This window comes from Phasianus colchicus, chromosome 4 (genome assembly GCF_987193195.1).
Source record: "Phasianus colchicus chromosome 4, bPhaCol1.hap1.1, whole genome shotgun sequence".
Lineage (NCBI taxonomy): Eukaryota > Metazoa > Chordata > Aves > Galliformes > Phasianidae > Phasianus > Phasianus colchicus.
Window position 1 is genome coordinate 34,813,223 of NC_143439.1, and position 26,481 is coordinate 34,839,703.

A 26,481-nucleotide genomic window follows, 5' to 3' on the forward strand; every position below is an offset into this window, starting at 1 on the left:
GGTCACAGCACCTGGCACACCAGTAAGGAACCGAGCCAGGCCACTGGTCCTGTGCTCTCATGGGGCAGCAACCAATGGCCACAAAATGCTGCATGTAACTGCTCCCACAGGACCAAAAACTGAGCAGGGCTGCGCCTGGGCAGCAGATATTATCGCATGTATCAGTAGCTCTTAATATTCTATGACACCAGACCCACCCAGAGAAAAATAAGGAAGAGATAAGGTAAGTAGCCAAAATTAAGCATATGTATCATAACTATAACACATGATGACAGCTAGTGAGAATAAACCAGAGCCTTCAGTGGTACATGGTAAGTGTCATCATACATACCTCTACTCATCCCGACATGTTCTAACAGAGTGAAACTTCGAACCCATCTGTAAGCTTTCTTTATTCTTCCTTCCACTCTCTTAAAAATGTTACTAGATGTGGTATCCTTCCAAGCAATATATAAAACATGTAAATTCCAATTTAACTTCTGTAACTACAAGCCCAAAATGCAGCTAGTTTCCAAAATGTACTGTGTCGATATGGATCCCATCACTTTGGCAGAGACATGTCATAGCTACACCTTTCACAAAGGAATTCCGTAACAAAACGAGTTTTTACATGCTGGGACTAAATATTTTTAAACAGCGCTCTCTGCCAACTTCAAGTTTCAGCTATATTTGTGCAACTGAAAAAAGAATCACACACATGTTTCTATACAAGATTAAGCTGCATTTCTGGTTAACCTCAGAATTATTTCATTTTTATATAAACATTTAATGAGAAAGTTTAACTTCTTCCCTTCAGTGAGAAAAAGGAAGCCAAGCCACTAGAAAAACAGTCTTTCTGTATGTACACATACATATGTGTGTGTGTGTGTGTTCATTTTAATTAAAAGTAATTAAGAGAATACTGTGTTCTCACTCAGAGTATGCTGTTACTACAGAGGACCTGCACATTAAGCCAATGCTATTTTGCTGAATGCCGCTAGCAAAGTGGATTGAATTATGCAACTAAAAATTCAAAAGACTTCGAAAAGATCATTAGCTGCAGCCATCATAAGTTTCTCTCTAGAAAAGCAAAACAAAAGAAAAACAACAAAACAGATTTGTCAGCTTCTACCTGAGGAAACCTATCAGTGTATGGGCATTAATTAGCTCTTTTGTTTGCTCAGCTTCTTTCAGATGATGAGGCTGAGCAACACATGCAGCATATTCCAACTTTCTTGCATTGAAAAATAATGCTTTTGCTTCTCAAGCCAGTGTTTCCTTTCTCAAGTTTAACCTAAGAGAGCAGCAGAGGTCTTAGACTCCTATCAAAACAAAGCAAATAAATTCAATTCTGCAAAAGGAATTGGGAGACGTGTCCTCCCTTCCCTAAAAATATTTATTCTTTTGTCAGTAGAACTCGGCCAGTCTAGAACTGTCTTTCAACTTGTTTCAGCTCCAGTAGCATTTCTGTTACATTATGTCAGCAGTAAAAGATGGCTGAATCCACTCAACAAAAAGCCAAAAAAAAAAAAATAATAATAATAATAAAAAAAAATTCTTTTTCATGGTTTTTGAAATCCTGTTTTCATCCTGTTTTTAGACCTTCCATTGTGGCAAATAGTATCTCTGATTTAGATCTGGTATACCAAGTTAACAGCAAATGAATTTATAGTACCTATGTGTGAGATATGGTACAGTAAAATGCAAACAAACTCAGCTAAAAATAATGGCCAGAAAGTCTAGGAAATGTTCTGTAGTCCTTCTGTTTCTATCTGTTGGATAGAAAGCATACAAATTGTAGAATAATGAGAATAAAAGGGATGTTATACCTTCTGTTTTTTTCTGTATGGCTATTTACACACACATACATATCCTGAATTGAGGCAGGGAGTGGGAAAATACATTTGTTGGGTAGGGCTTTTAGACTGAAAGATGAATAATGTCCTTAATGGGAGCTCCCTTGCTTTTCATTTATTGGATCTCAGTTCCTGGAAGGTGCGAGATGTCTCCAGTGGAGTATCTATTTCCTTGGCAGCGTGCTAGAGGAATTTCAGACTGTTTCTAAGTTTACCTCTTGGAGCTTCCCGTGGTACCCAGCTGCTCATGTTTCCCAAGAAAATCAGAAGATTGCATGCCTGCATTCTAGGGAGGTAGAGCAGGGCTGGGAGCGCAGTCAGACCGAAGAAGCAATGCTTTTGCCAAAGGTAGATCCCTCTGTGCATGGTTATTACTCCTTAAGGAAGGAGCAGAAGGGCTGGTAAAGAACTTAAAGTTAAGCTTTAGGTTCTTAAAGTAAGGCAAGTTTCGCTAGTGCGAAAAAAGCCAAAAAGAAATCAGCAAGAAAAAACAAGAAATGACAACAAGGAAGAATAGTAGCGTGCCAACAATTACTTCTAGTTAAGGCTTTATTTAAGAGGCATACTTTAGTAGAAATAGAAAATAGAACAGAAGATCAAGAAAATAGCAGTAAGACAGATGTGACAGTGAAAGCCATGCTGCCATGACAGATGGTGAACCTAAACAAGTTACACAGAGGCCATCATCTCTCTTTGATCTGCTCCACTGATGAGCCCTTTCAAGTGCAAGGGTAGAAGCCTAACCCAGCTATACTGAAGAAGGCAGTATGGGCTGCTTTAGTACCCTGAACTAGCTCACTCAGGCTCACTCACATAGGCAGGGCCGTGAGGAAGGATATTTTGAGTTATTCAGTCCTAAACCATTCAATACAATTCTGTTGTCGATAACAGCATATCTGCTAAACACTTTCTGTTTCAGTAAAAGCTTCCAGAAATATATTTCAGGTGTAGCCCTGTTGTGTCTGCTGAATCACTAGGTGCATACAGTGAGGGATTCATAGCATGGTCCCAGAGCAGTGTGTCTTTCCGAGTAGCACAGATTGTCACTGGTGAGGGTGTACCTAGCACACTGGGAACAAGTCAAACGATCGCATGAAGCAAGAACCTGTAACATAACGTCTGCTGTTGCAATGTTAACATTAAAGGATATCATTTGAGTGCCCTCTTGCAGCTGAAAAGACTCTATGTTATGTCTGAAAATCACTTAAGAATTCTCGGTAACTGAATCTGTTTGTTACTCCTATGATAACAGACGTCACTTAGAAAATTCTTCCATTTCCTCTCCTTCGTATTCAGAAACTCCTCAACTTGTGCCATGATATTAAAAAAATCTCCCTGGTCTCTCAGGTTTTCTCCCTCTCCTCTCTTGTCTAGGCAAGACAACATAATGCAGATCTCTACTGCGACATAGACATAGAAAATGGATCATCTGCATTTCTCTGTAAGTTCAAAACTTACCCTCAGCATTTTTCACATTCATTGAGATAATGTCAGGCATCTCCCAGCTTTCCTGGCAGTAAGAAAAAGGTTTTAAGGTTTTCCAGGACAGCATCTTACAGTATGACAGAGACCAATAGGGCAGGGAATCATGCCCAAAGGAACTGATACGGCGGTAGTACAGCAGAGAATGTCACAAGAGTGAGCTGAGAAAGATCCGCTATCACAGAACTAAGGACCACATCTAAACAATCTCAAAAGCTGGTAAGAAACATCAGTGACACCAGCAAGAGGTCTGTTTTGTACTGCTGAGGGGCCCTGAGCTGACAGGTGCCATGTTTGTGGGACAAACTGAAGCTACCAAAATTTTTCCTGCAGGAGCAAGCCTCTTGCTCCTTCACTGATTTACCTTACAAAGAGTAAGCTCTGCCAGACATAACATAATGATCCCCCCAGTTTCCATCACTGGAGAAAGGAGATATCCCACCTCTGTTTGTGCTAACTGCTACAAAGAGAAAGGAGGAAAGAAAGATGAAGGTAACAGCTATCATGGAGTGCAGTAGAAGAGACAGGCAGGACCCTTGGGCAGGGAAAATTTTTGGCAGAGGGAACTGAGAAGAAAACGAGAAGAAAACCCAATACTGTGGGTGGTGAAGGTCCTAGCTATTCCTCAAATCCATAGTCTGAAGAGTAAGAACATAAAGCAGCCTTATCCCATACGGCACGTTTCTGTACAAGAACTATGCAAGTTTAGGTCTTCAAAATGCCCAGCAGTCTGCTTTGGGAGAAGCTGGTAAATACACAGAGAAAAGCTCACCTATTCCTCTGAGCTGCAGAGCTGTGGGTGCAATCATCCTCATACAGCCTGCAGCACACATGTGGCCTCCTCATGACTTGCCATACATATTTTACTTCACTGAATTGGGCAGCCAAGCTATGCAATTCCACAGTCAAGCATCACTGCACAACTAGCACTGCCTCTTATCAAGAGATGAGTTTGTAAGATTCACCCAGGAATAGCCTACCTGCTGGAGAAAGGGGGAAATTTGCAGTGAATTACATCTACTCATTTTATGTTAGATGCAAAGACACCAGGGCTGCAACAGTGAGTGTTTCAGTACCTGTACAAACACAGCAGAAGAGTGAGTACAGCACGTATGGAGTGCTAGCACAGAAGCACTGGTTTGCATACTGAACAACACAAAATGCTATACTCCCTCTGTTTTTTAATGAGCCTGTAATCTCAAGATTCTCAGCATTTTCTACTTGATATCACATTCAACATATTTCATGATATCTGGAGGACTTTGTCATGTCAATGATCTGCTGTGTCTGGTATGAGAGCATCCAAAATGCATGAGATGTCATGCGGAAGCTGGATTTCATTGCTTCCTCTTCATGGTGTCCCATTTTGTGCACCCAACCTGTCTGGTGCACAAAACGCAGCCTCAGACCTGTTCTGATATTTCACTCAGCTGTGGGTCAGTCAAAACCCCATGGAAGAAATATTTCAACATTCAGACTTTTTTTTTTTTTATGAGGAAGACCTTCCACACCTCAGTGGACATCGTATTCAAAGCACGCTGCCAAATATTATATGATGACCTTTCCAGAGTTAATTTTTAATTTCCTGACTTCACTGCATGAGAAATTTTCAGATTGTCTTGGCAGTCACTTGACAGCATGTGCAGACCTAATTGCAGAAGCGAATGCAGTGTCAGCCCAAATGCAGACCTCTGGACTAACTGAGTAATTTCTGCAGAATTAGTTAGTTTGCTAAATTAAGTTCCAGAAAGCACTGCAGTCCAAGAAATGATCACATATGTAAGGTAAAGGGCACAATCCTTACAAACCTTACAAACCTTGTCCCCGTCTGCCATGCAGTAAGGGGACACAGGTGTCCTAAACACATCACTCAAAAACCCGATGATTTTCCATTTCATTTGTTAATGCCGCAGTTCCAAACCCACAGATGTTGTGCATGGCTATAAATCTTGGCACCCTCTCCATTATGGAAGAATTTCCCCTGGTATTCAGCGTTCCTTGCTTCACCTTAAGTCACCCTAATCATGCTGACATCTACTATCGATGATTATATTAGCCCTAAAAGATCCTTAAACAAATGAAAAGGACTGACTTCCACTCCTAAAGTTCTGCTTCCAATTTTCTAAAGGAAATTAAATAATGTATAAATCAAATGCTGGGCGCAAGCCCAGGCAGCTGAACATCGCTTTGTCCTTTCAAAGTGAAGAGGAAGTGTCTGCTACAGAAGGGACAAGCCAAGAGAAATAAAGTTTAACCTCAGCTCCATGTGAAAGTGATTTGGGATAATCGAGGGAATCTGCAAAGAGGTTAAAACTGGGACCACATAGTAACAGCGGAACGTTACACGATGATCAAAAATCTATCAGGGGCTGACCTTCACCTGGGGGAACTGTGTGGCCCTCACAGCTCATTATGCTGGAGTGGAGCGTGAAGGGCAGGAGGAAGAGCAGACGAGCAGGAAGGGGAAATCTATTTATAGCGGGTGCTTGTCATGTCATGGTAATCTTACCATTTTTCTCAGGTTTGCTATATTCATAAATAAGTTCTGCCTGACAACTTTACAGCAAGGAGGCTATGCAGGAAACATTCACATTGCTTTCCAGTTCTTCTTTAGCTAATATGTAGTGCTCAGACTGTTGAGGCAGCTACCAAGAGACTTCTTAATTTATGCACTATTGATGGACTACTGGTCCTTCTCTATAAGATGGTATATATCTATAAGGGGAAAAAACACTAAAATTGTGCTAGACATTTTCCTGGTATAATCTGCTAAGCAAGAGATGGCTATAATTGCCAAAGGCATTTCATAAAACTATTGGGAACATATGTAGTTTGTAATAAATTTCCATATTAAAAGAAGATTCTGATCAAGTTTACATGGTTTCAAGAAGACTTTGCACTGACACTTTTGAACACAGAAGATCAGCGCTGGACTTCATAATTAGGGTCAACATAACCCTATTCACATAAGCCAGACTTTGATGGAGAGACAAAGATGTGACGTCCAGCTATTAACACTTCAACTATGTACATTCCTGCCCATTTAGAAAATCTTCCTCTCCTCAACTTTAAAGGCTATAGAATATTTTAGATGCCATGCAAAAGGCCCTTAAAAACAGTCTAATCCCTTCACTTCCTTCAGAAAGCAGCAAAATTATTTTCAGTGCTGTCACTTAGTTGTTTTGTCTGTCAAAACGCTAACCGAGCAGCTGGCAAAGCATGGAGAGCCACATAACAGCTACATACACACAGCAAATCAACAAACATCCTGCTTAGCTGTTGCAAACATGTCAGGAAATGCTTCACAGCTAAAAAAATAAACAAAATAAAAACAAATCCCCCTCCCCAGAATACCTTCTTTTAGTTTTCCCTTTTAAAAAGTAGAGTTCATAGACATACTCCTACACTGTAGAATTATTTTAGATTTAAAAAGCATGAGTGTTACTGTCATTTAAATCTTGGGATGCAAACTCATCTGAACATTAGCACAAGTGATTCAGAAGAACCAACAGGTTTACTGGGCCCGCAGACTTGTAATTATCAACAATTATCCATACACTTTAGATACCTATAAAAGATCAGGCTTCAGGAACACTTTCTTAGCATAAAGAGGCAATTCCATCAACTGCTATGAGCACAGAGCTTCACCTATCCATCTATCCATCTTCCACGCTACCTCTCTCTCAACAGAGCCTGTGCTAATGAAGTGTCAGCCTGTGCCAAGGCTGTGTTTAGAAGAGCAAAGCAAGCAAAGGAAGTAGGGCTTTAGTGGGACCACAAGGCTTTACACAAACACTGCTAGAATAAACGCCTCCGTAAAGACCTCCAAGTTTCTCATCACTTTGTCTCGGTAGGTTACCAAATCTTGAGAAGGAAAAAGAAAACAACAAAAAATAAATCCTTAAAGGAGGATGGAAAGTAGTAGGAAGTTTTCACAGAATGTGGTTGTTTGCCATCCTTGAATTTAAACAAAACCAGATGCACAATATGTTACTCACACATGAGGAGAGCCAGCAAGGGAAGGAGAGAGAGATCTCTCTTCTCTCTCTCTCTCTCTCTCTTTCTCTCTTTTCCTCACTCCTTCTTTCAAGAAAGCATCCCTGAAAGCACACAAGCATATGCTTCAGGTTCCACTGACGTCAGTAAACACCACTGAAGTAAAGCTTATGCTTACATACATTCCAAAACACATCTGCTGTGTATAATTGGAAGCTCAATGGAAGCTATAAATCAGAGACAGAATGTATTCAATCAACAAACAAGGCATCTTTTGTCTTTAAGGTGACGGTACTCATTGCAAAATTTTGCACTCATTAGAATCCACTGTTAAATGAGAGATAATTTCTAATGCTGAATTCAATCAATTAATTTACAAATGCTAAAACATTTGCACTAGTAACAGAAAGACATCACAATTAGCACCAACGTGTCACATTTCTTTGGCTCTTTGTAACTAAACCCCAGCATTAACATTAAATAGTTAAAATAGTTACACATAGGTTACTGCATGCAAAGCACCTAACAGCAGTAATTGCATCCTGGGTTTTCCATATCTCTGATGTATTATGTATTTAACATTAAGATCTTCTACAAACTGTTGTAATTCATTTTACTGAATTCTCTGTTCACAAGGTGCAAAACCATTTGCATTTCACATCTACACATGATAAATACCTGACACAGGAAGCCTGGGGCTTTCTGAGAGCTGCAATGCACACAGGGCATAGGCAATGGTACATACTGCCCCACCGTGCATTATTCTGTACATTAATGCAAAGTTAACCAGTAAGGCTTTACACCTATTTCTTTAATCAGTAAAGTCTCCAGTAAAAGGAAAAGAGGAAGAAACATGAAGGTCTGGTACAAGGCTACCCATTCCCACTGACAGCAACTGGATAATCTGTTCCAGTTCATTAGATCCCATATAGTAACGTCTGTGCTGCGATAATCGTCTTCATACAGGTACTTACTCTTCTTTAAAAGCCTCTCATCTGTCTGGGAATAACAAGGTTCACCATGGCCTGCAGTGACTTTGAGGCTGTTACTATCTGTACAGTCATTCATTATTTAAGCACAGGACATTGCCTCTCATGTCTCGTAGCACAGAGCAAAGACAACCTGACCTGCAGCTGAACGAGTGTTAATGCATACTTGAAACAGGCACAAAGCAGTACAGCTCTCACTAGAAATCAGTTTGCTGCAAGCATGAAGGCACACAGCCTGTAGCGCAGTTAGTTGCATGTGCATTTATTTGAAAATAATCTCACTGTGGTAGAGATCTCCCAGAAACAGAGAACAAGCTTTGCTATGAGCTATGTCAGTAGCTGTATGGGCAGTGGGCTGATGGTGGCTTCTACGGTGCTTGGTGTGGCCAGGGCTAGCCTTGCCTAAGCAAAAACCAGTCCTGAATCAAAATACTGACTACAGAACTACTTTTTCAGGACAAAAGAGCAGCTCCAAGGTGGACAAAAGAAATGCAGATTGCAATATGCTTAACAAATAGAGAAAGTTACCATTCTCCTGTATTTTGCTTTGGGAGTTGTTAGTACCTAGATATTCTCCATGGTTGAAAGTACATTAATGAGCTAAAAAGATGCACAGTAATTTATCCTGCAGATGACCTACATGCAGCAGCCATGTGTGTTTGTTTATGATCACTTCATCTGGTAACAAGCTTTTGACATAATGCAAAGCTGAGGTAGAAAAATGGAACTCTGTTCCTCAAACTGACTAATTAAAGCTCTACTTAATTTGGAAAAGGGCACTTTGAAAATAAACAATAATTTTCAGCAGACTGTAAAAAAATAGGCAACAAATGAATCTCATATGGTAAGGCCTGAAAGCTATTACAAGCACCAAAGAAGGTGATTTTAATTCCCACAATACCACTCTAAGTGGGTGTGCACACAGGTGACCCTCTGACACTGCAAACAGTACATTCACGTTTACACTTTATTACTAAAAGAGAAGCCTAAGTATGCGTTTTGTACTTGCAGAAGTTTTCCTTTTGTTCTGCTTCAAGAGCAACAGAACTCCAATATCTGCAGAGATGATCAAAGCCTATGTTATAATTTCTAGGAATCACAGAAACAGTAAGTGATGGCTGAGCTAAAACAGTACCCACCATTCATGTGTTAGGTATCAAACTATGGCTTGCATCTAAAAGTAACACTGTCAGTTGTCACCCTCTGCATTTTACTAACAACCGATAAAACAAGCAGGAAGTCCCATTTTCCACAGGTGACACGGGTGGGAAGAGCAGCCAGCCCTAGGGCAGCCAAGCCTCCCCTCCCCACCAAAGGCAGCCGGCGCCTCGGTGCCCCTCAACTCCCACCAGAGCCATCCCATGGCCTTGAGTCACTTCAGCAAGGCCTCATCTACACAGGATGTTATTCTGGAACAGCAACCGCATTTAAATTCACTCCCTATCTCAGTCCAGGACAACTTCCTCACGTTGACGTGCCCTCAGAAGTACAAGAAAGAGCATTCGTCTGTGGCTGCATTTAGCCCGAGGCTGAAGTCTCATGAGGTAACAGAGAATTGAGATCTGGCTCTATCTTATAAACGGTGTGAATATATATCACCACCCTTTGGAATGAAACCAACATTTTCTCTCTAATCTCCCAACCGTTTCCCACAGAAAGCGCGTACTTTCTCCAGCCCATGAAAGAAGGCAAGGACGTTAGGAAAATCAGAGGGATTGCAGAACACGGAAAGCCCATTTCAGCTGCATACAAGAGCAGATTTCCCAGCCCAAGACACTGGAGCTCTGAAATGGTCTCTGTCACTGACTGAGAAATTACCAGGATGGTGAAGAGAAAAGTGGTGTAAGCTGCATGTACTGAGAAACAATACTGCAGAGCTTTGGGACTGGCTCCCCAGATGGAATTAAAGGTAAGCCAGGTAACACAGATAAGCATGGAGCAAAGTACGTGGGTACTTGAGATTGAAGCTTTTCATGTATATTGAAGTGACAATGTCAAATTACAGTTTCTTGTGGCAAACATAACTGCCACCCTCCCACTCACACAGCCGGTGTACAAAATTTGTAAGTCAGGAGTTCTCGTGTGCTCCTTAACTCTCATAGGAAGTACATTTTTGCCGTCTGGCAGGTCAGACCGCTAACCATATCCCTCAGAGATCATCTGCCCACTTCCCCTCTTCCCTGCACAAGTCAGCAAAGGGGCTCAGGTTTCCCAACACAAAAGGAGAACTCAGACAGGGACACCACGGCAGGCATATACACCTGGGGGTACGGCCGGACAAGGTCAATGACAACAAGAACATGGAGATGCCAAACTGGAACTATCAACTGACTAAAAAGCTTTGGTTTAAGGAGAAGGCCATGTATGTTGAAGCCAACAGAGAAGTGCCAGCATCAGCTGCAGCGTTAAGCATCCGTGAACAAATGTCACAGAGACTGCCAGTCTTCTTTGCACTTCCCCCTTTTCAAATAAGGATCTGAATTTTTTTTTTTTTTTTTTTTTTTTTGAGTGTGTGTTCCCAGATCTATGAAACATGCTATTTCCCTTAGAAGAATTCTTTCTCTTTTTCTTTTCCTTTTTTTCTGTTTCTTTCCTTCTGTGAGACAAGTTACAACTTCAAACTACGTTGAGCTGCAACGTCAGTGCTGCAGAATCCCTGCTCAGCCGTACTTCTCTTTCCTCAATTCCTCTCTATCTGATTTACTGTTTACTTGGAGAACATATGGGAAACATGCAGGGAAAGCATGCATCCGGGTTCACGTTCAGAATAAATACTTTTTATGACTATTCCTGTGACCTGCAGCAATAGACTAGATTAGTCACCCACAACTATGTATAATCATACAATCATTTAAATATGTTTTCAAAACAGAATATGTTTTAAGGTACAGATCAACCTCTATAGTCTCTCTAACACCCATTTCCTACAACTTTACCATTTTCACCTGAGATAAAAGCATTATCTTTCAAGTGTGGAGTTCTCCCTCAAACATACAGTGCAGGAATAGAAATAAACTTGAAATTATTAGTGCTACCCAGTCTACTCAGTTTTCTTAAGGAAGGAACGATGAAGAATTGCAATAGATAAATATCTGAAAATGATGCTGAGGGTGAAGTAAATGTGTAATTTATCAACATGTGCAAAGTAACTTTTTTACATGTCTTTTCAGAAAGCCAAATTTCTTCTAACATTAGTTAAAACAAAAAGTAAAATTGCAAGGATTTTTGACAGTACAGAGAACAGAATACTTCCAAAGCAGAATATGTAATTTAATCTAAAGGCAAATAAACAAAGGGTCAAATTTAACCTCACCCATTATACTTAGCAACAGAACTGAAAAGAAATCTTGACAAAGTCATGTTGAATTGAAACACGTTAAATCTTTTCAAGTCAAAATGTTCTGAATTCTTCTAGGATAAAAAAAAAAAAAGTTAAGAACAAAAAACCTGATTTCCTAATTAAGTTCTGTCTTAGTAACAAAACAGCTAGGTTCTGCTTTACTGTGGCTTACTTAGGGTTTTTCCTCTCCTCTCCACTATCATTCACGTTTGGATTGAAGAAAAAACTGATGTATCTCTTTTGTTGTAGAAAATGGTCTTGATAATCTTTTAAGGGCTGCTGCATATGTAGTTAACAGCAGTGAATGCTGCTTGCAGCTTTCCTCCTTATCCTCCCTTCGCCATCCACCATGCAGAAGCCAGAAATCACCTGCTGCAGGAGAGCTACAGAACATCTCTTCAGCCAAACTGCCTGATTGCTTCTGATTACAAGGCTTAAGTAAGCTGCACAGATATTTTCCTTTTGTCGCAATCCACAGTCATATACAAAAGATGAAAAATAGAGAGATTTCATAAGGTTACTTGGCTTTTCCAGCTGTTTTTCTTTTGTATGAAATAGACATCGGGTGTTATTTCTACAGCTCGAAATGCTGCAGTGAATCTCTAAAAAGGAAAGCGGTTTTGTTTTCTTATTTTTTAAGAAATGCTTTTCCCATGTATTTCTGAGAGGGTGTGTGAGGCACTCTACGGTCTTTCTGTCTCACCACAACAGTGCAGTTCAGAAAAATAGTTGTGCAAATGCTGAACTGTAAGCACACTTAAGACTCCATTTATTCCTATCCAGTGTGAAGGATTTTGAATCAAGAGGAACTTCAAGCACACAGCTTTCCTGAACTGAGGTCTCTCAGCAGGTTAGCAGTCAGGCACACGCGGACTCGTGGTACTGACCACACTGCTGAAAAAGTCACGTTGTTCTTGGAAGAGTGGCTGATTGATCTCTGCTGGCCGGCCAGCTCCTTCACCAGCTTCATCCGCACTCAGAAAATGCAGTATCTGGAAAATTATTTGAAATAACAGATTTCCCTTCAGCAGGCTTGCTTGTTGTTCTGCTTGTTTGGGGGGCAGAAGGCTGCTGTGAAGAGAATCATTATTTGCTGAAATGCAAAAAATTCATTTTCATGCATGATTACTTCTATTAATATGTATCATTTTACATACATAATACACCTACATACGGAATCTATTATTTTTGAGGAAATGATTTTTTAATGGGGATGACTGAACAATACTTGAGAGAAGATGTTCAAACCAATGTTAATTTGCAGCAAGAAGTCTGGATTTCGTACCCCAGACCAGCCCAATCATCCAATGCTTACACCTTGAGAACAGAATTCAACTTGTATGGCTTTTCCAGGCTCTGCAAACTTCCTAAGCCTAAATTTAAACTCTGCCTCTGTCAAAGAGCTTTAAAAGTTAGAAATAGTGTTTCAGCTCTACAGAAGAACGAAGAGATAGCTCACTGTACTTCTGCATTCTATCCATAGAAGTATTTTTACTCTCCCCATTTTCTTACAAAGCCTGTGACTGCCCTTCTCTCCTAGCCTCAAACTCATTAAAAAAAAGAGAGAGAGAGAGAGAGAGAGAGAGAGAGAGAGAGAGAGAAAGAAGAATTAGGTAATACAGTTACTTCTGTATAAATGTAGCTAATTATATTCTCAATTGCTAAATTGTTTGTTTTCTCCCTCCCTGCATGCTGAGGTTAATTAAACTTCTTAAATGCTGTATACGAATTAAGAAGGAACAAACAACCAAAAAAATACTTGCTGTTTTCCTATGAAAAAAATCTGTTGGTAAAATGTCTTGGCAGGCTATACATTAGTAGAATAATACTGCTGAATTTTCAATGGTAAAAATAAAGTGACTAAAAACTTTTTGCTGTCAAAAAGAGAGACTTTCAGGAGAGTGCGTTCATGGTAGGAGAGAGGTAGTTTATTTCAGGAATCGTATAAAAAACAGGGATGAATTATTACTATCAAATACAAGCCTCAAAATAGAATCTCTGTTATCATAATGCAAATATGAACACATATTTGCTATTCCTGCAAAATGTTATCATTACTGTTCCGACTTGCAGGGGACAACCTGTTCCATGCAGATCCTGACTGACTAGGACTGGACTAGGTTCACCATTTTCACATCAATAACGTTGTTTTGCTCACCTTCAGAAAGTACAGCACAGGTAATGCTTATCAGATGATTCTGCAAGGATCTGTTCTGGCTCTGCTGGAAAAGACTCAGGAGCCCCAGCACTATGAGGAGAGCAGAGCAGCTCCTACGGTCCCCAATGCTGTCACTGGTCCCCGCACCTTATCTTGCCCTCACTGTTTGCCCTTGTACAGACAGCAGTTTTATGCACTTTTTTACAGGCTGAACTGATACATTACTCTTTTTTTTTTTCTCCTCACTTATTTATTTATTCATGGTCTCTCTGAACCTCCAGCTATTTTCCTTGTCACAAATGTCCCTTTATATTAATCACAGTTTCCTGGAAGATGAATATTTGGTTCTAATAATCCCTTGACTTCTCTCATTAATCACGTTATTCTTTTCTTTCTCTTTGTTTTTGCTTTAGTCCAAACGAACTTCTTCAGTATCCTCTGCTTTATTCAAACAAAGCATGGCAGATCTGCCTTGTCTCCATTTTTTTTTCTTTTTTAATTTTAGCAACTTTCTAAGCTTCTTAGCGGCATTTTCCAAGTGTCTCTTTCAATCACATGGTATCAAAAAGGTAGTGAAACCAATACCAGCCCATTCTGGTTTGATGCAAGTTACTGGCAATATAGGAGCCAAATGCTGAAACAGATATGTGTACTGCCAAAGACATAATTTGTGATAACGTCCCAATGGTATTTTTGAAGGTTGGTCCTGATTTTTAATTTGCACATTGCAAAATCAGTCCAGTAGCAAGAAATAAGGCAAATGGACTAGAAAATCATCCTTAGTTCTTACAGCTGATAGTACCTCCTAACACAGAGGGCTCAAAACCACAACTCTGAACTAAAATAGTTCATGTATAGGAAGAGGACTGGATCATCATCTTTGTCATAGTCCTCTGCTTAGGTTTCTTTGGAGTGAAAACTGGCAGATGATCTGTCCAAAAGAACCTGGCAGTATTTGGAATTAGGGAGGACAACACAGGCGTTTCTCCCGTTACACGTGGCCCATAGATATACAACATCTATCAATTCAACTTATACAGTGTCAAATGCCTTCTAAGCCTTGTGTAACAACAGATTTTAAATGATAAATCAGAACACCAGCACCACTTCAGGCTTTGAAATACAGCTTACCTCTTACCAAATATGATGTGTCAAATTAATTATGAAATTCACAAGAAAGAAGAAACCTCTTAGATGATCCAAGCATCTCCCTGCAAGTCCAGGACTGTTTCCAATGAAATGCAGGATTGGCAGAAGAGAGATTTATTGCCACAGTTTCTTAACTCTATATTTTGTACTTTAGTAAGCCATCCTATCCTGCTTCACATGGTGCATTTAACAAGTAGTCAAAAGTAATTTAAGAAGTAAAATACACTTGTCATCACAATATGCAGTGCTGAGCGCTGCTTATTTCCTGCAAAATTGTTAAAAAATAAAATGACTGGAGGCAGTCTACAGGTTTGGCATTTCCTTTGAAGGCCAGCATTCACCAAGGGCACACCTACACCAAAGCTATAACTGAAACAATCCAGACCATACCGTTCGAACAGCATGCAGCCAGCAGCTTGCCTGATTTTCCACCACTTGGCTGAGCCAGTGGCCCATTCCTTTCCTGCATCCTCTGAGCCGAGTTCTGCATGTGAAACTGGTTTACTAAGAATGTACTGGATGGCAGGAGAGGCAACTCAAAGAAGCTTACTGCTTCAGAAAGATATGAAGAGAGCAGCAGGCTTACAGTAGCACTGAGGCCAAGCTGAGTTGTGCTCAATTCCAAAATGCTTCCTAAAACAAAAGAGATTAATCTGGCCCCTACTTCTCACTGATACATATGGTCGTGTCTCGAATGAGAAATCCACAAAAAGACACCCTGAAAGACCTGGCACTTATTGTACATTTACAGTGACATAGTTCGGGACTAAGTGAAGCAAGGAACATGTCTACTCTTTGGTATAAGTGAAATGTGAGAGGTTTTTTTGATCGCGGAGAAATCATTTCGCCATATGAAAATGTAATCACAGAGTAAGCAGGGCAGTTTGTGCATTAGTTGGCTCCAGAAGTGAACTGCTGGGAAACAGGGCATAAAAGTAGCAGCACTACAACATCCCTTCAAAAACACATCTTACCTTGAAAATTGAAAAAGAAAGCTTGATACTCACATCCTCTGTTATTCCTACTGACTAGTTAACAGTATACATTAAATTAGAAGACATTTTAATCTTTAGGAATTAAATAAATAATACTTGGATTTAGCAAGCTTAAACATGTATTTGATTTTAAGTGCATTAAATAATTCCATTGGTTACAGAGAATTTTTTATGCACATGAAAATCTTTGAAATGCTGTAGGGTAATAATCCAAACTTTGACTAGGCCAGAAATAAGTTGGTATTAACATTCTGGCTTTGGTTGAAGTGATAAAGGTGATGAAATTCAACTGAAGAGTTAAATGCAGACTTCAAACCCTCTCAAAACTTGAAACTGGGTCAGACCAATTTTTAATTAGCAGGTAGCAATTATGCAGCAAATCTCTTCCCTAGTGCAACACATACATAAAAGTAATGCAGGTATGCAAGAGGATACATCAGTTCCTTGGCGGAAGAGTACACTTTGTAGGGCTGTGGCACCTCTGTGCACTTCCATGACCAAGAACAGCAGCAAAACACTTTCACAAATGGAACATTAAGGCTTCAAACAGCTAACTAGAGATCTTTTTTGTTCATGTTCATGATTAGTTCCTTCTTCTCTATGTTTCATGTACAAACCAGACAGCTTGGAACAGAAACCTGACAAGCTATTTATGAAATCTGTTGCACATGCAGAATTGAAGGAAGCTGACTGCTGCAGCACATATCCAGTCGGCTGGAACACATATAATGAAAACATTTTTGGGTTTGAAATAGCATCAAAATGTAGTACGCCTTCAGGATGACCTGGCTGGATGAGTAGTTTGTAGCTTTTTCTCCTTCTTCTTTAACAGTAAATTCACTGACTGAGCTAAGGGATGTTCAGTAAAGAGGAAGAGCTAGTAGACTCACCTCCAGCAGTGCAAAGATAGAGCTGTGTATAATCGAGTACTAAGGCATTCATAGCACAATATGTAATGCAGTGCCTGTTGCCATCCAAATGTGAAGTTCTGAAAAATCCTTAGTCTTAGTGAAATAATTAAACATGTGGTAAAAGATTCTACCATGCCTTTATAAGTAAGAAAAGAGACACAAATATATATACACAATAAGGGTAATGCAAGTAAGACGCAAAACCCAAATGAACAGTTATTATGTGAGCAGCACAACTGAATGAAATGAAAATGTCCTAGTGATAATATGAACAATTTTTTTAGGCTCCTAGCAAAAGCTGAATTTTTCCATCACTTAAGAGAGATTTGGGCTGAGTATATTATCCTGAGTAAACTGGCTGAATTGCAAAGATGGAACATTATCCCAGATTGGTGAAATAAAAACAACACTTTTGGTCAGCACTAATGTTTATCAATACATAATAGCCATTTTTTGCTATTGTTTGAAGTAAGGGAAGTAATTAAAGTAGTCATAAGCATCCTGATACAACCTGGTTGTTTCCTGTCGGTGTATGTAATGAAATGCCCCTCCCAGCATCACGCTCGCTGTTCATTAACTCTCCGCAATAAACATCATGCTTCCATATCACACATCTGAAAGCACTCCTCAACTGTGAGGTTGGGCAACAGCACTATGCTATGCAAAACCAGCCAAGTCCAGTCAGGAAACAGATTAATTTGAAACCCTTAATTAATGACTGAACATTTACACAGTCAAGATTTATGAGTTACAAGGAAGTAAGTCCAAAACATAACACTCCCTCCTGCATGCAAGCTTTCTTTTTAATAGTAAACAATTAGCCTAGAGTAAGATAGAGTCTAAATTCTCAAGTTCGTTTTCTTCCTCCAGCTTCCAAGCATTTGCAAACAATAAATTGATTCTGTGCTTTTTTGGAGGGAGGCCTCTTTTTTTACTAGTCTTACATAAATATCATTACTAATAAACAAGTGTTAATGAGTGCAAAACACTGATATATATATATATTTTTTTTCAAATAAAGAAACCAGTAAGTTTCAGACTGTTATTTTAAATAACCTAAGTAACACCAAATTTAGTAACAGTGGACGTCAAAAATGAGGAATAAGTTTTCAGTTTTGAACATTCTGGTTATATTCCATTTTGGATCATAATCACAGCAGCACTTTCTTCGGAAGAGAACTGACACCTTATTATGAGGAGTGCTTACTGTTTGAATGTTAGGACTGCCAGCTCTTGTGAATCCCTCAGGCCTTATTCCAGAAAACTCAAATTCAGGAAAAGTTTTGCTCTCTTGTTTATGCTAAATTAGTGAATACATTTTTTTGCCTGCAAATCCTGTCTCACTAATAAAGGAATGTGGTTTGTTCTTCCACCCAGATCATATAACACGTAAATAAGCAAAAATGATCACAGGAATGGCAATATCCCAATATCCTGCAATATCAGAGAGCAATCTGAGTGTGTGATGGGCCACAGACAAGTTACATGCTCCCCCAACAACCTCTGCAAATGCAGAGGTAACGAAGAATGCAAGCAGAACACAGGTTTGTGTTTTTTATTATTTCCCTTCCTGTAGCAGCGTGGCAATGCTGAACATGTGGTGCACACTGTGAACCCCAAACCTACGTGGCAAGGCTCGCTCCCATGTGCTCTGGGCACTGGCACAAATTGCTGGCTGGGCAATTTCACCTCTGCAAAACAGAACAAGCTGCCTCAGAGGTGATAGAGTGAGTCACTGTCCCTGCTGTCCCCAGAAACATGTAGATATTGCACTGAGGGACATGGTTAGTGGGCATGGTGTGGATGGATTGACAGTTGGACTAGATAATCTTAGTTTTTTTTCCAACTTTAATTTTTCTATGACTCTATGAAAATGCTTTGTGACTGTTATGAGAAAAATCTCCCACAACCTGCCTCCTGGCTGCTTCTGTTTGGTCCTTCCTCCTCGGCTGAGCAAAGAAAACCAGTCCTTGCATGCGACAGCGGCTGCTGGAGAGAAATCAGGTTCTCTTGACACAGACTCACAAGCACTTGGAAACATGCATTGCAAATACTGGCAGCCTAGGCGCTGTGTACATCATTTTTTCCCCCTTCATCAGTTTCTCATCAAACAGGACCTCACTGGGAACAGTTCCGGAAAAAGACAAAGCTGATTTATCCCAGCATAAAGCAAAGAAAGACAAAAACATACAGGACAAAACTGAAGACGGATTGCTACTTTCCCGCTCCCTTCCACCCAATGCAATGCTTCACTGTGCAATGTAAGTAAAATAGTTATAGTTTAGTTTTATAACAAATTTATTTTGCTTGCTAGGAAATAAAGTGCAAAGCTAATCTCTATTTGATGACAATTACCCTCAAATAATAACACCCGCTTCTTCAAAAAAGAAAATCAAACAAATCCAAAGCAGCCATTTTAAATAGAGCAAAATACTCTTAGTTCTCTTCCCTGACAATGGGGATGTCAAGACCAATTAACTAGCGCAGCCATCTGCGGTTTTGCTCTGTTTTCTTCCATTGCAAGTGGACAGTCCAGTTCCCATGGCTCTCTTCTACACACTCAGTGTCACAGAGAAAGTCTGAGTTGTTTTCCACCTGAGGCTCCTTGATGTCTTTGATACTCAAAGCCAGGACACAAAAAGCTTAGGCTGAGAACCTGGTAACAGGTAGGAGCAGTTTAATTAAAAAGCAAAATGTTCCACAGGATTGCTCCTACCATAGCTAATAATTTGCTGCAGAGCTACTACTATGCTGTTTCCATCTGCCAATAACCATTTAATCTTTTTGCCAAAGGCAGTGGAAAGCCTTAGGTATTTTCATATGTATTTTAGGGGAACCATAAAAGATAAATTGGAAATAGCAACTTCCAATTCTTGATATACAAAAATCAGAGCTAGAGAAGAGCATACAGCCATCAGCGTTTCAGAAACTCCCTGACAGCTTCTACTCCATGTCTGAAGGGTAAGACTCAAGTTCGGTGCAAATGCAAAATCTTTGGTAGGATCCAAGTAAAAGACACAAAGTGAGCCACAGAGAGCTCCCCTTAAAGTGCATTCCTCAACAGGACTGCAACTCTTATTCACAAGAAAACCCAGTGTTCAGGCATGCATTCAAAACAGAAGGTATATGACATAAGTGCAAATCTCCATCTGACAATGTCAGTAAGGTTGCAAATACCATCTTCTGCACCATGACTATCTTAACCCTCATCAGCTTCTCAACCTGTTTCAGAGTTCCTGCTGCACAGCTACATCTCCCCAAAGAGTCTGCAATTCCAACAAGGTTATCACTACAGTTTGTGGATAAAGAAGAAAAGCCCGATATCTCCCTACCAAAAACTCACTCAGAAAAATAAAAGTATGCATAATCCAAACTCCTTTGAAAGAAAGGATGATAGCAAGTATGTAAGATTGTGATGGATATCTTTTTTTTTTTTTTTTTTTTTTCTGAATGAGAAATATTAAAGAATATCACAGTTAAAATGCTAAAACAAGAACAATCAGGCTCTCCAATCACTGTGTTATTAGTGGTTATCCCTCCGAAAATAAGCTCAACGTTTACTTAATTAATATGAAATTTTGTTTCCATGACATGAGAAAGGATTGGATGCAGAATAGTTGGTGCATGTTCTATACAAATGAAGCTTAATAACGACAGCTTTTATGCTTAAAACTCAGTATATCCAGTGTTTAATATATTTACTGTCTAACAGCAGACTGATTTTATTAGATATCTTTCTATTAATTGTTTATTACTAGGTTCCAAGTTTTCACAAGAAACAATTACTTCACCAATGACTGCAAAAGGCAAACATCCTATTTCATATGTACACAAAGATACCACTATATATTCAAATATTTCAATTCACACACACCTCTCCAATCTTAGTGGCTCAGTGAAGTGTAAACAGTTAGCATTGTTATTAAAACACACATTCTTCATTCACAGGAACAATGCTCAGCTAGATTAATAAGCTTTTATTCCCAGGCTCTATTATTCCTCTGCCATTCATTAACATTTCTTCCACCTTGACGGCAATTTAGCTGGCACAACACTGGGAATACAAGTAGGTCAGTACAAGGTGTTCCTCTGTACATTTTCGTAGGTTATAAACATCCCATCTGAGTTAGCCTTCAGGTACTGCATTTAAATATTCCTAATGCCAACTAAGATAATAATCAGAACTCTTGGGGATCTTACTGTCCAAGTACTACGCTTATTTATGGAGGACGGATTCTGTTAAGACTGATGAGGCAATTTCAGTAGGGAGGCAGGGAACCCTCTGCAGCTCTCCTGGCCAACCTGAAGCCTGAGATCATGCCTCAGTGCTACCTCCAAGGGAAAACCCCTTAAAATCCTCACTGTGTCCAAAGAGGAAAACGTATATAAGTGTGGAAAAAGCCAGACTGAGCACTGAGGTCTCACAGTCAGACATTGCATACTATTAAAAGAAATCATAACAGGCATTTAAGCCAGCCAGACATGCTTTAATCTCAGGACATGGGAAACAGCAGGAGATGCAAGAATATTTACTTTTTTCTCCCTTGTTTATGAAAAATGTGGCTACAAACCAGTGTTTTCACAGAAAACCTACCAAAAATTTTGGATGGTTCTTTTGCTAATGTACTTTGTCATAATCAGTGTTAACAACAATTTATATACATTGAGGACCTGGCCTTGCAGTTGGGGTACAAGAGCCAAGGATCAAGATTTCATGATCTTAGATCAAAGCAAAGACTTACTGATGACTTTCTCTGATTTTTATACCTTATCTTATGCTTCAGTGCTTGAACTGAGTCAAACTCAAAGCAGCAAACTTCTAACTACATTCCCTATAATACATACCTTACAAGACCAAATTACCAACACTACAGGCTTAAATCAGAAAAAGAGGTCACTGGGAAAAATGTGTTGAATTTTTTTCTTTTCTTTTTTTCCCATAAAGGCACAGCTTATCACTGCACTGATTTGAGCCTTTATATTATGTAAATGAAAGCACTTCAAAAAGCAGAAAGCAATCGACACTTGCAGTTCCTTCCTAATGATTGCAAATGCTGTTTTAACTCTCAACATTATATACCTACATTTGTGATTACTGGCATGCGGAAAACTCGTGATATAAACCACTGATGAATAATCCTCTCTTTCAGAAAAAAAAAAAAAGAAAAAAAAAGAAGAAGAATGAATTAAATTAGTTGTTGCTAGAAATAACTCACAGGCAAAAAATAAAACTAAAAGAAAACAATAGCAGTAGCCTAAAGAGACATATTTTTTCCTTCAGGAACAAATTCCCATCTGCTTTTAAAGACCAACATGTTTTTCCATTATGAAGAATTACAGCCGAAACCAGGACAAGAAAGCAGCAGAGTCACAGGCAAGAGCAGAGGGCAAGGGAAGCTGGCTGACAGAGTATCAGTCAAGGACCCTCTTTATGAGGCCTTGCTGCAGTGACAGCTGAGCAGCCCCTGCAGTGATGTCAGCATACTGTCCTCTGCAATCCACAGCTCAGCAGCAGCTCTGTCCTGCAGCCTGGCCATTCTGGTGAAACTTTGGTCCTCATGGTTTCACATAAGTTCATCAGAAGCAAGCAGCACCATCAGCAGAGCACTGCTTGCTTCTTGCATGGTTAATGCTCATTGCTAGTTCTCTCTCCAGACAGGCATGCAGCATGAACCAGCCCTTCGGGGGCATGGTGAGGGTACGAGTATCCATGTACAAATGCCATTAAAATAATGGCAGACAATGCCATTAAAATAATTAATGAAGACACAAGTGACAAAGGAGGAAAAGACATACTGAAATTAGCCCTAATTTCCCTGAACCCCAGGCAGTTCATCATTCACAGAATTCAAATTTTTAGGTTTGAGAAGCTGGATAAATTTTATACCTAAATGCTGTTTGGGACACATTTGGGGGCTCATTCAAATTCCCTGTGGCATTCTCCCCAAGTTCCTCTAAGGACTGCAGCTCTTTGGGTTGTTTAGGAAGCAGTGCCGACGGTATCCTCCTGAGCTGTTAATGGGGCTGACCTTTTCGGAAATGCTACTGTCCCTTCAGCCAGATGCATTAAATCTCCTCTGCTTGATTAAACTATTAGCAAATCATTATCTCACTGAAGGATAAAATGTTCTTTCCCAGATGAGCAAGCCATGCATAAATTTCAGTGCAAACACTCCTCTGTATACCAAGCCCTATGTTTTACATAAACACACTAATTGTCAGCCCGGTTTTATATACTGGTGGGATGAATGCATGCAGGATGAATGCAGTTCTTTTTTGGGTCCTGGCTGAGACAAGACATGATGAAAATCAACCCGCTCAATGCTACCGACCCCCAGCCCCATCTCAGAAAAACACAGGAACGGAACCAGATCCTTCTGAAGCAGCTGAAAAGGAGGTTGGGGAGACACGGCACAATGCCACGACACTCTCGGGCTGATGAGTGATTACCCAGGCACTCACACTGCCCTGGTTTTCAGTCTGTCCAAGCACATTCTGCACGTACAAGGTTCTTGCGAGACCGGCAGTAAGCAAAATCCCATGGGAAGTCCTGTGTAGTTAGTTATTTCCTTTCAAGTGATTCATCTCATTTATCCCGAGCACTGACATTCAGAAAACATCTTGAATGCCAGGTATTTCCTCACCTTCCAGCCACCTGTGCCAAACACATCCTTGGTGCTGATAAACATGTGTAGGAAGGTGGTGATCCTGTATTACCTATATTGGATAAAGACTGAGTCTCTTTTCCACACCCACCCACACAAAAATGTTCACTTTTCAATGACTGATATGAATTAATAGATCTTATGCATCAGTCCAAGAGAAACTTTAGCAGTTCATCTGAGGTCTTAATCTTGCTGCATTTCAGTGTGATGGCATCCCTCATCATACAGGATAATGTTATACTTCGGTGCAGAGCGAAGCAGGACTCCTTCACACAGAAAGGCTGTCTAGCAGAGTCAAGCCAGAGCTGCTTCAGCACAGATAATTTAACTAACAAAGCACATTTCAAACCACATATTTCCGATGAGACACAAGCTATTTTTGTGTGTGTGTGGTATCTTACAAGTTCAAAACTTGAGAGCTCAGTCCCAAGGCACAACATGTCGAGCACCTTCAACAACTGATGAATTGAATGGGAATTGAACATGCTCTGCATGTAGTTTAACTAAGCAAAAAAGAATAAAACCACATTCGTGCTTAAAAAATGAAAACCATGAGTTTTAGCCAGGACATTATTTCCAAAGTCACAGAAACTCTTCTCTATTATATTTTATTTTAATTTTTTTTTGTTGTCTTCATTCCCTAAAGTCTGTTTATATAGGCTGCTACACAATGGATCAATGGATACATTGCTGTTTTAAAATGTTAGAAAGTCTTTCTCTGAAGTTTGGAAGATCTTTTGCTTCATGGAAAACTACATATGAAGAAGATAATACATCCTAATTTGTCAGATGCCTTGTTTTCTCTATATCTAAGCCCTCTCTTGTGCTTACTGTAGATGTACTTTAATAACAACAGACTGTTTTTTCCCACTCTCTTAAAATGCTGTTTACCTTCCTGTATGCCTACGATGAAATATATCCTCACTTCTTTTGTAGTTAGTGGCTTTTTATAAGAGAAAGAAAGGAGCTCTGGTTTTGGTTGTTTGGGGTGTTTGGTTTCTTTTTAAGTTTCTAGTTTTAGTATGTCTGCATCCGGTAAACAAGTACATGCATGTTTTGAAATAAATATTTTAATAGGCAAAGGCTTCAGTTGATTAGAACTAGTGTGCTGCTGCAAAATACACTTTTTTTGGCATCAAATATGCACTCATTTGAGCCACTGCAAATCTTCATTAGATTTTTTTTTTCTTGTTTTTTTTTCCCCCATTGTGTTCCCATCGAGAGTTATTGCAAAGTGAGAAAGATATTTTTTACATTAACTACTCTACTCTGACTAAAAACCAGTGAAAGATTTACAGGTTCCCAGATTCCCGCTTTACTATTGTTTCCTGCAAGCATGGAAACTGATAATGCTATAGAAACAATGTCAGACTCTGCTTTCACCATGACCTGTTTTCCATCAATTTAAAAAGTCAGTCACATCAGCTTATTTTTAGAAGAACACCTATATACCCTAATCAAGTACATTTAATTTGTTTTATTATTTCTAAATAACTTTAAACTCAAAACAACTGAATATTTGGTTTCAGCTTCTACCTAAAACCTCCCTCTTTGTTATTGCCTTCTGAACTGTGACAAAATCATTATGTAGCTGGAGTTCAAACAATTAAAGAAGGTCCTTCATTCTACCAGGTTTATTTTCCTTTTAAAATCATCAACTTCTAGAACAAAATATCTCTGTAGTGGTAAAACTTCCTATGGTGGTCTTGTTCCCTTACTCATTCCTTTTCACAAAGAAAACTCCAGAGATCTGAAGTAAGGTACATTCCTTCCATTTAATTTTTGAAGGCAAATGATACGTTTCTTTATGTATTTAACAACAAAAGTCTAACAAAGATATCGGCCTTTGCCTTATAAAGGTTACTGTCCTTCCCCCAGGTGAACACGAGTGACAGCTACCACCTTTCATTTCTGCAACAATGTTACTGGGTAAATGATTTCCTAATCAGACACTGTCCACATAATTTTTTTCTTACTTGCACTACAAAGGGTTTTAGAATCATAGAATCACTCAGGTTGGGAAAGACCCCTAAGACCACCAAGTTCAACCACTGCCTAACACTACAAGTCCACCATTAAATCATGTCCCAACATCTCTTAAATGCTGCCAGAGATGGGGACTCCACCACCTTCCTGGGCAGTACATTCCATTGCCTGACCACTCTCCCCAGAATCAGAAATTCTTCCTGATACCCAATTTAAGCCTCCTTTGGCACAGCACGAAGCCATTGTCTCACATCCTATCACTTGTCACTTGAAAAAAAAAAAACTGGCACACACTTTGCTGCAATCTCCTTTCAGGTGGTTGCAGAGTGATGAGGTCTTCCCTGAGCCTCCTCTTTCCCAGAGGAAAGCAACCTCAGTTCCCTCAGCCATTCCTCATATGTCTTTGAGACAGACTGAGACTACAGATCTCAAGCCAACAGGTATGATAAACCTAATCTGAACTCCAAATGAAAAAGGTGAACCTCTGAGTTCTTTGATGGCCAATCTTTTATAGTGCAAGCTGGCCGTAGTGACATCATGAAAGAAAAGAAATGAGATCCAAAGAACTCACATTATTTGCAATTTAAAACATTATATCTTCAGTTCTATAAAGGGGCAATGTTGCTCAAAATAAAATGTGATAAGATAAAATAAGAATTAAATTTTTAAGAGATTTGATGTTACAAGACATTTGTTACTCTAACCAGCTTCATTACTTACTACTTTTTATTACTTATTGCAGCAGACCTCTCCTTGTAGCTAGCTACCCCTGTGCGTGGCTCCCACAGTGCTAATCAGAGGTTGAAGCAGTCAGGGGAAAAGGAAAAGGTAAGGATGCAGCCAAACAAGCTACCTTAAAGGATAGAGAGTATGCTTCTTGGTGTTGGTATTGGCTCCAAGGCCAAACACTGCAATTCAGAAATGTCTAAAAACTCTCTCTCGCTGTCCTGATTTACAGACATTTGGGTATCCATG

General features: G+C 39.6%; 1 protein-coding gene across 6 annotated transcripts in view; it reads right to left on the reverse strand.

The window, feature by feature from the left end:
- The window catches only part of AFG2A (AAA ATPase AFG2A), a 204,062-nt gene that overhangs the window by 28,686 nt on the left and 148,895 nt on the right, over window positions 1-26,481 (reverse strand). The window contains exon 16 of one of the 6 annotated variants that reach the window (XM_090139167.1): window positions 7,316-7,417. The exons of 4 other annotated variants lie outside the window; for them this stretch is intronic. In XM_090139167.1, the coding sequence (XP_089995293.1) occupies window positions 7,316-7,417 (102 nt within the window). Of the gene's footprint in view, window positions 1-7,315; window positions 7,418-26,481 lie in introns of those variants that run through there. One more of the 6 variants, XR_016466057.1, reaches the window with a different exon arrangement.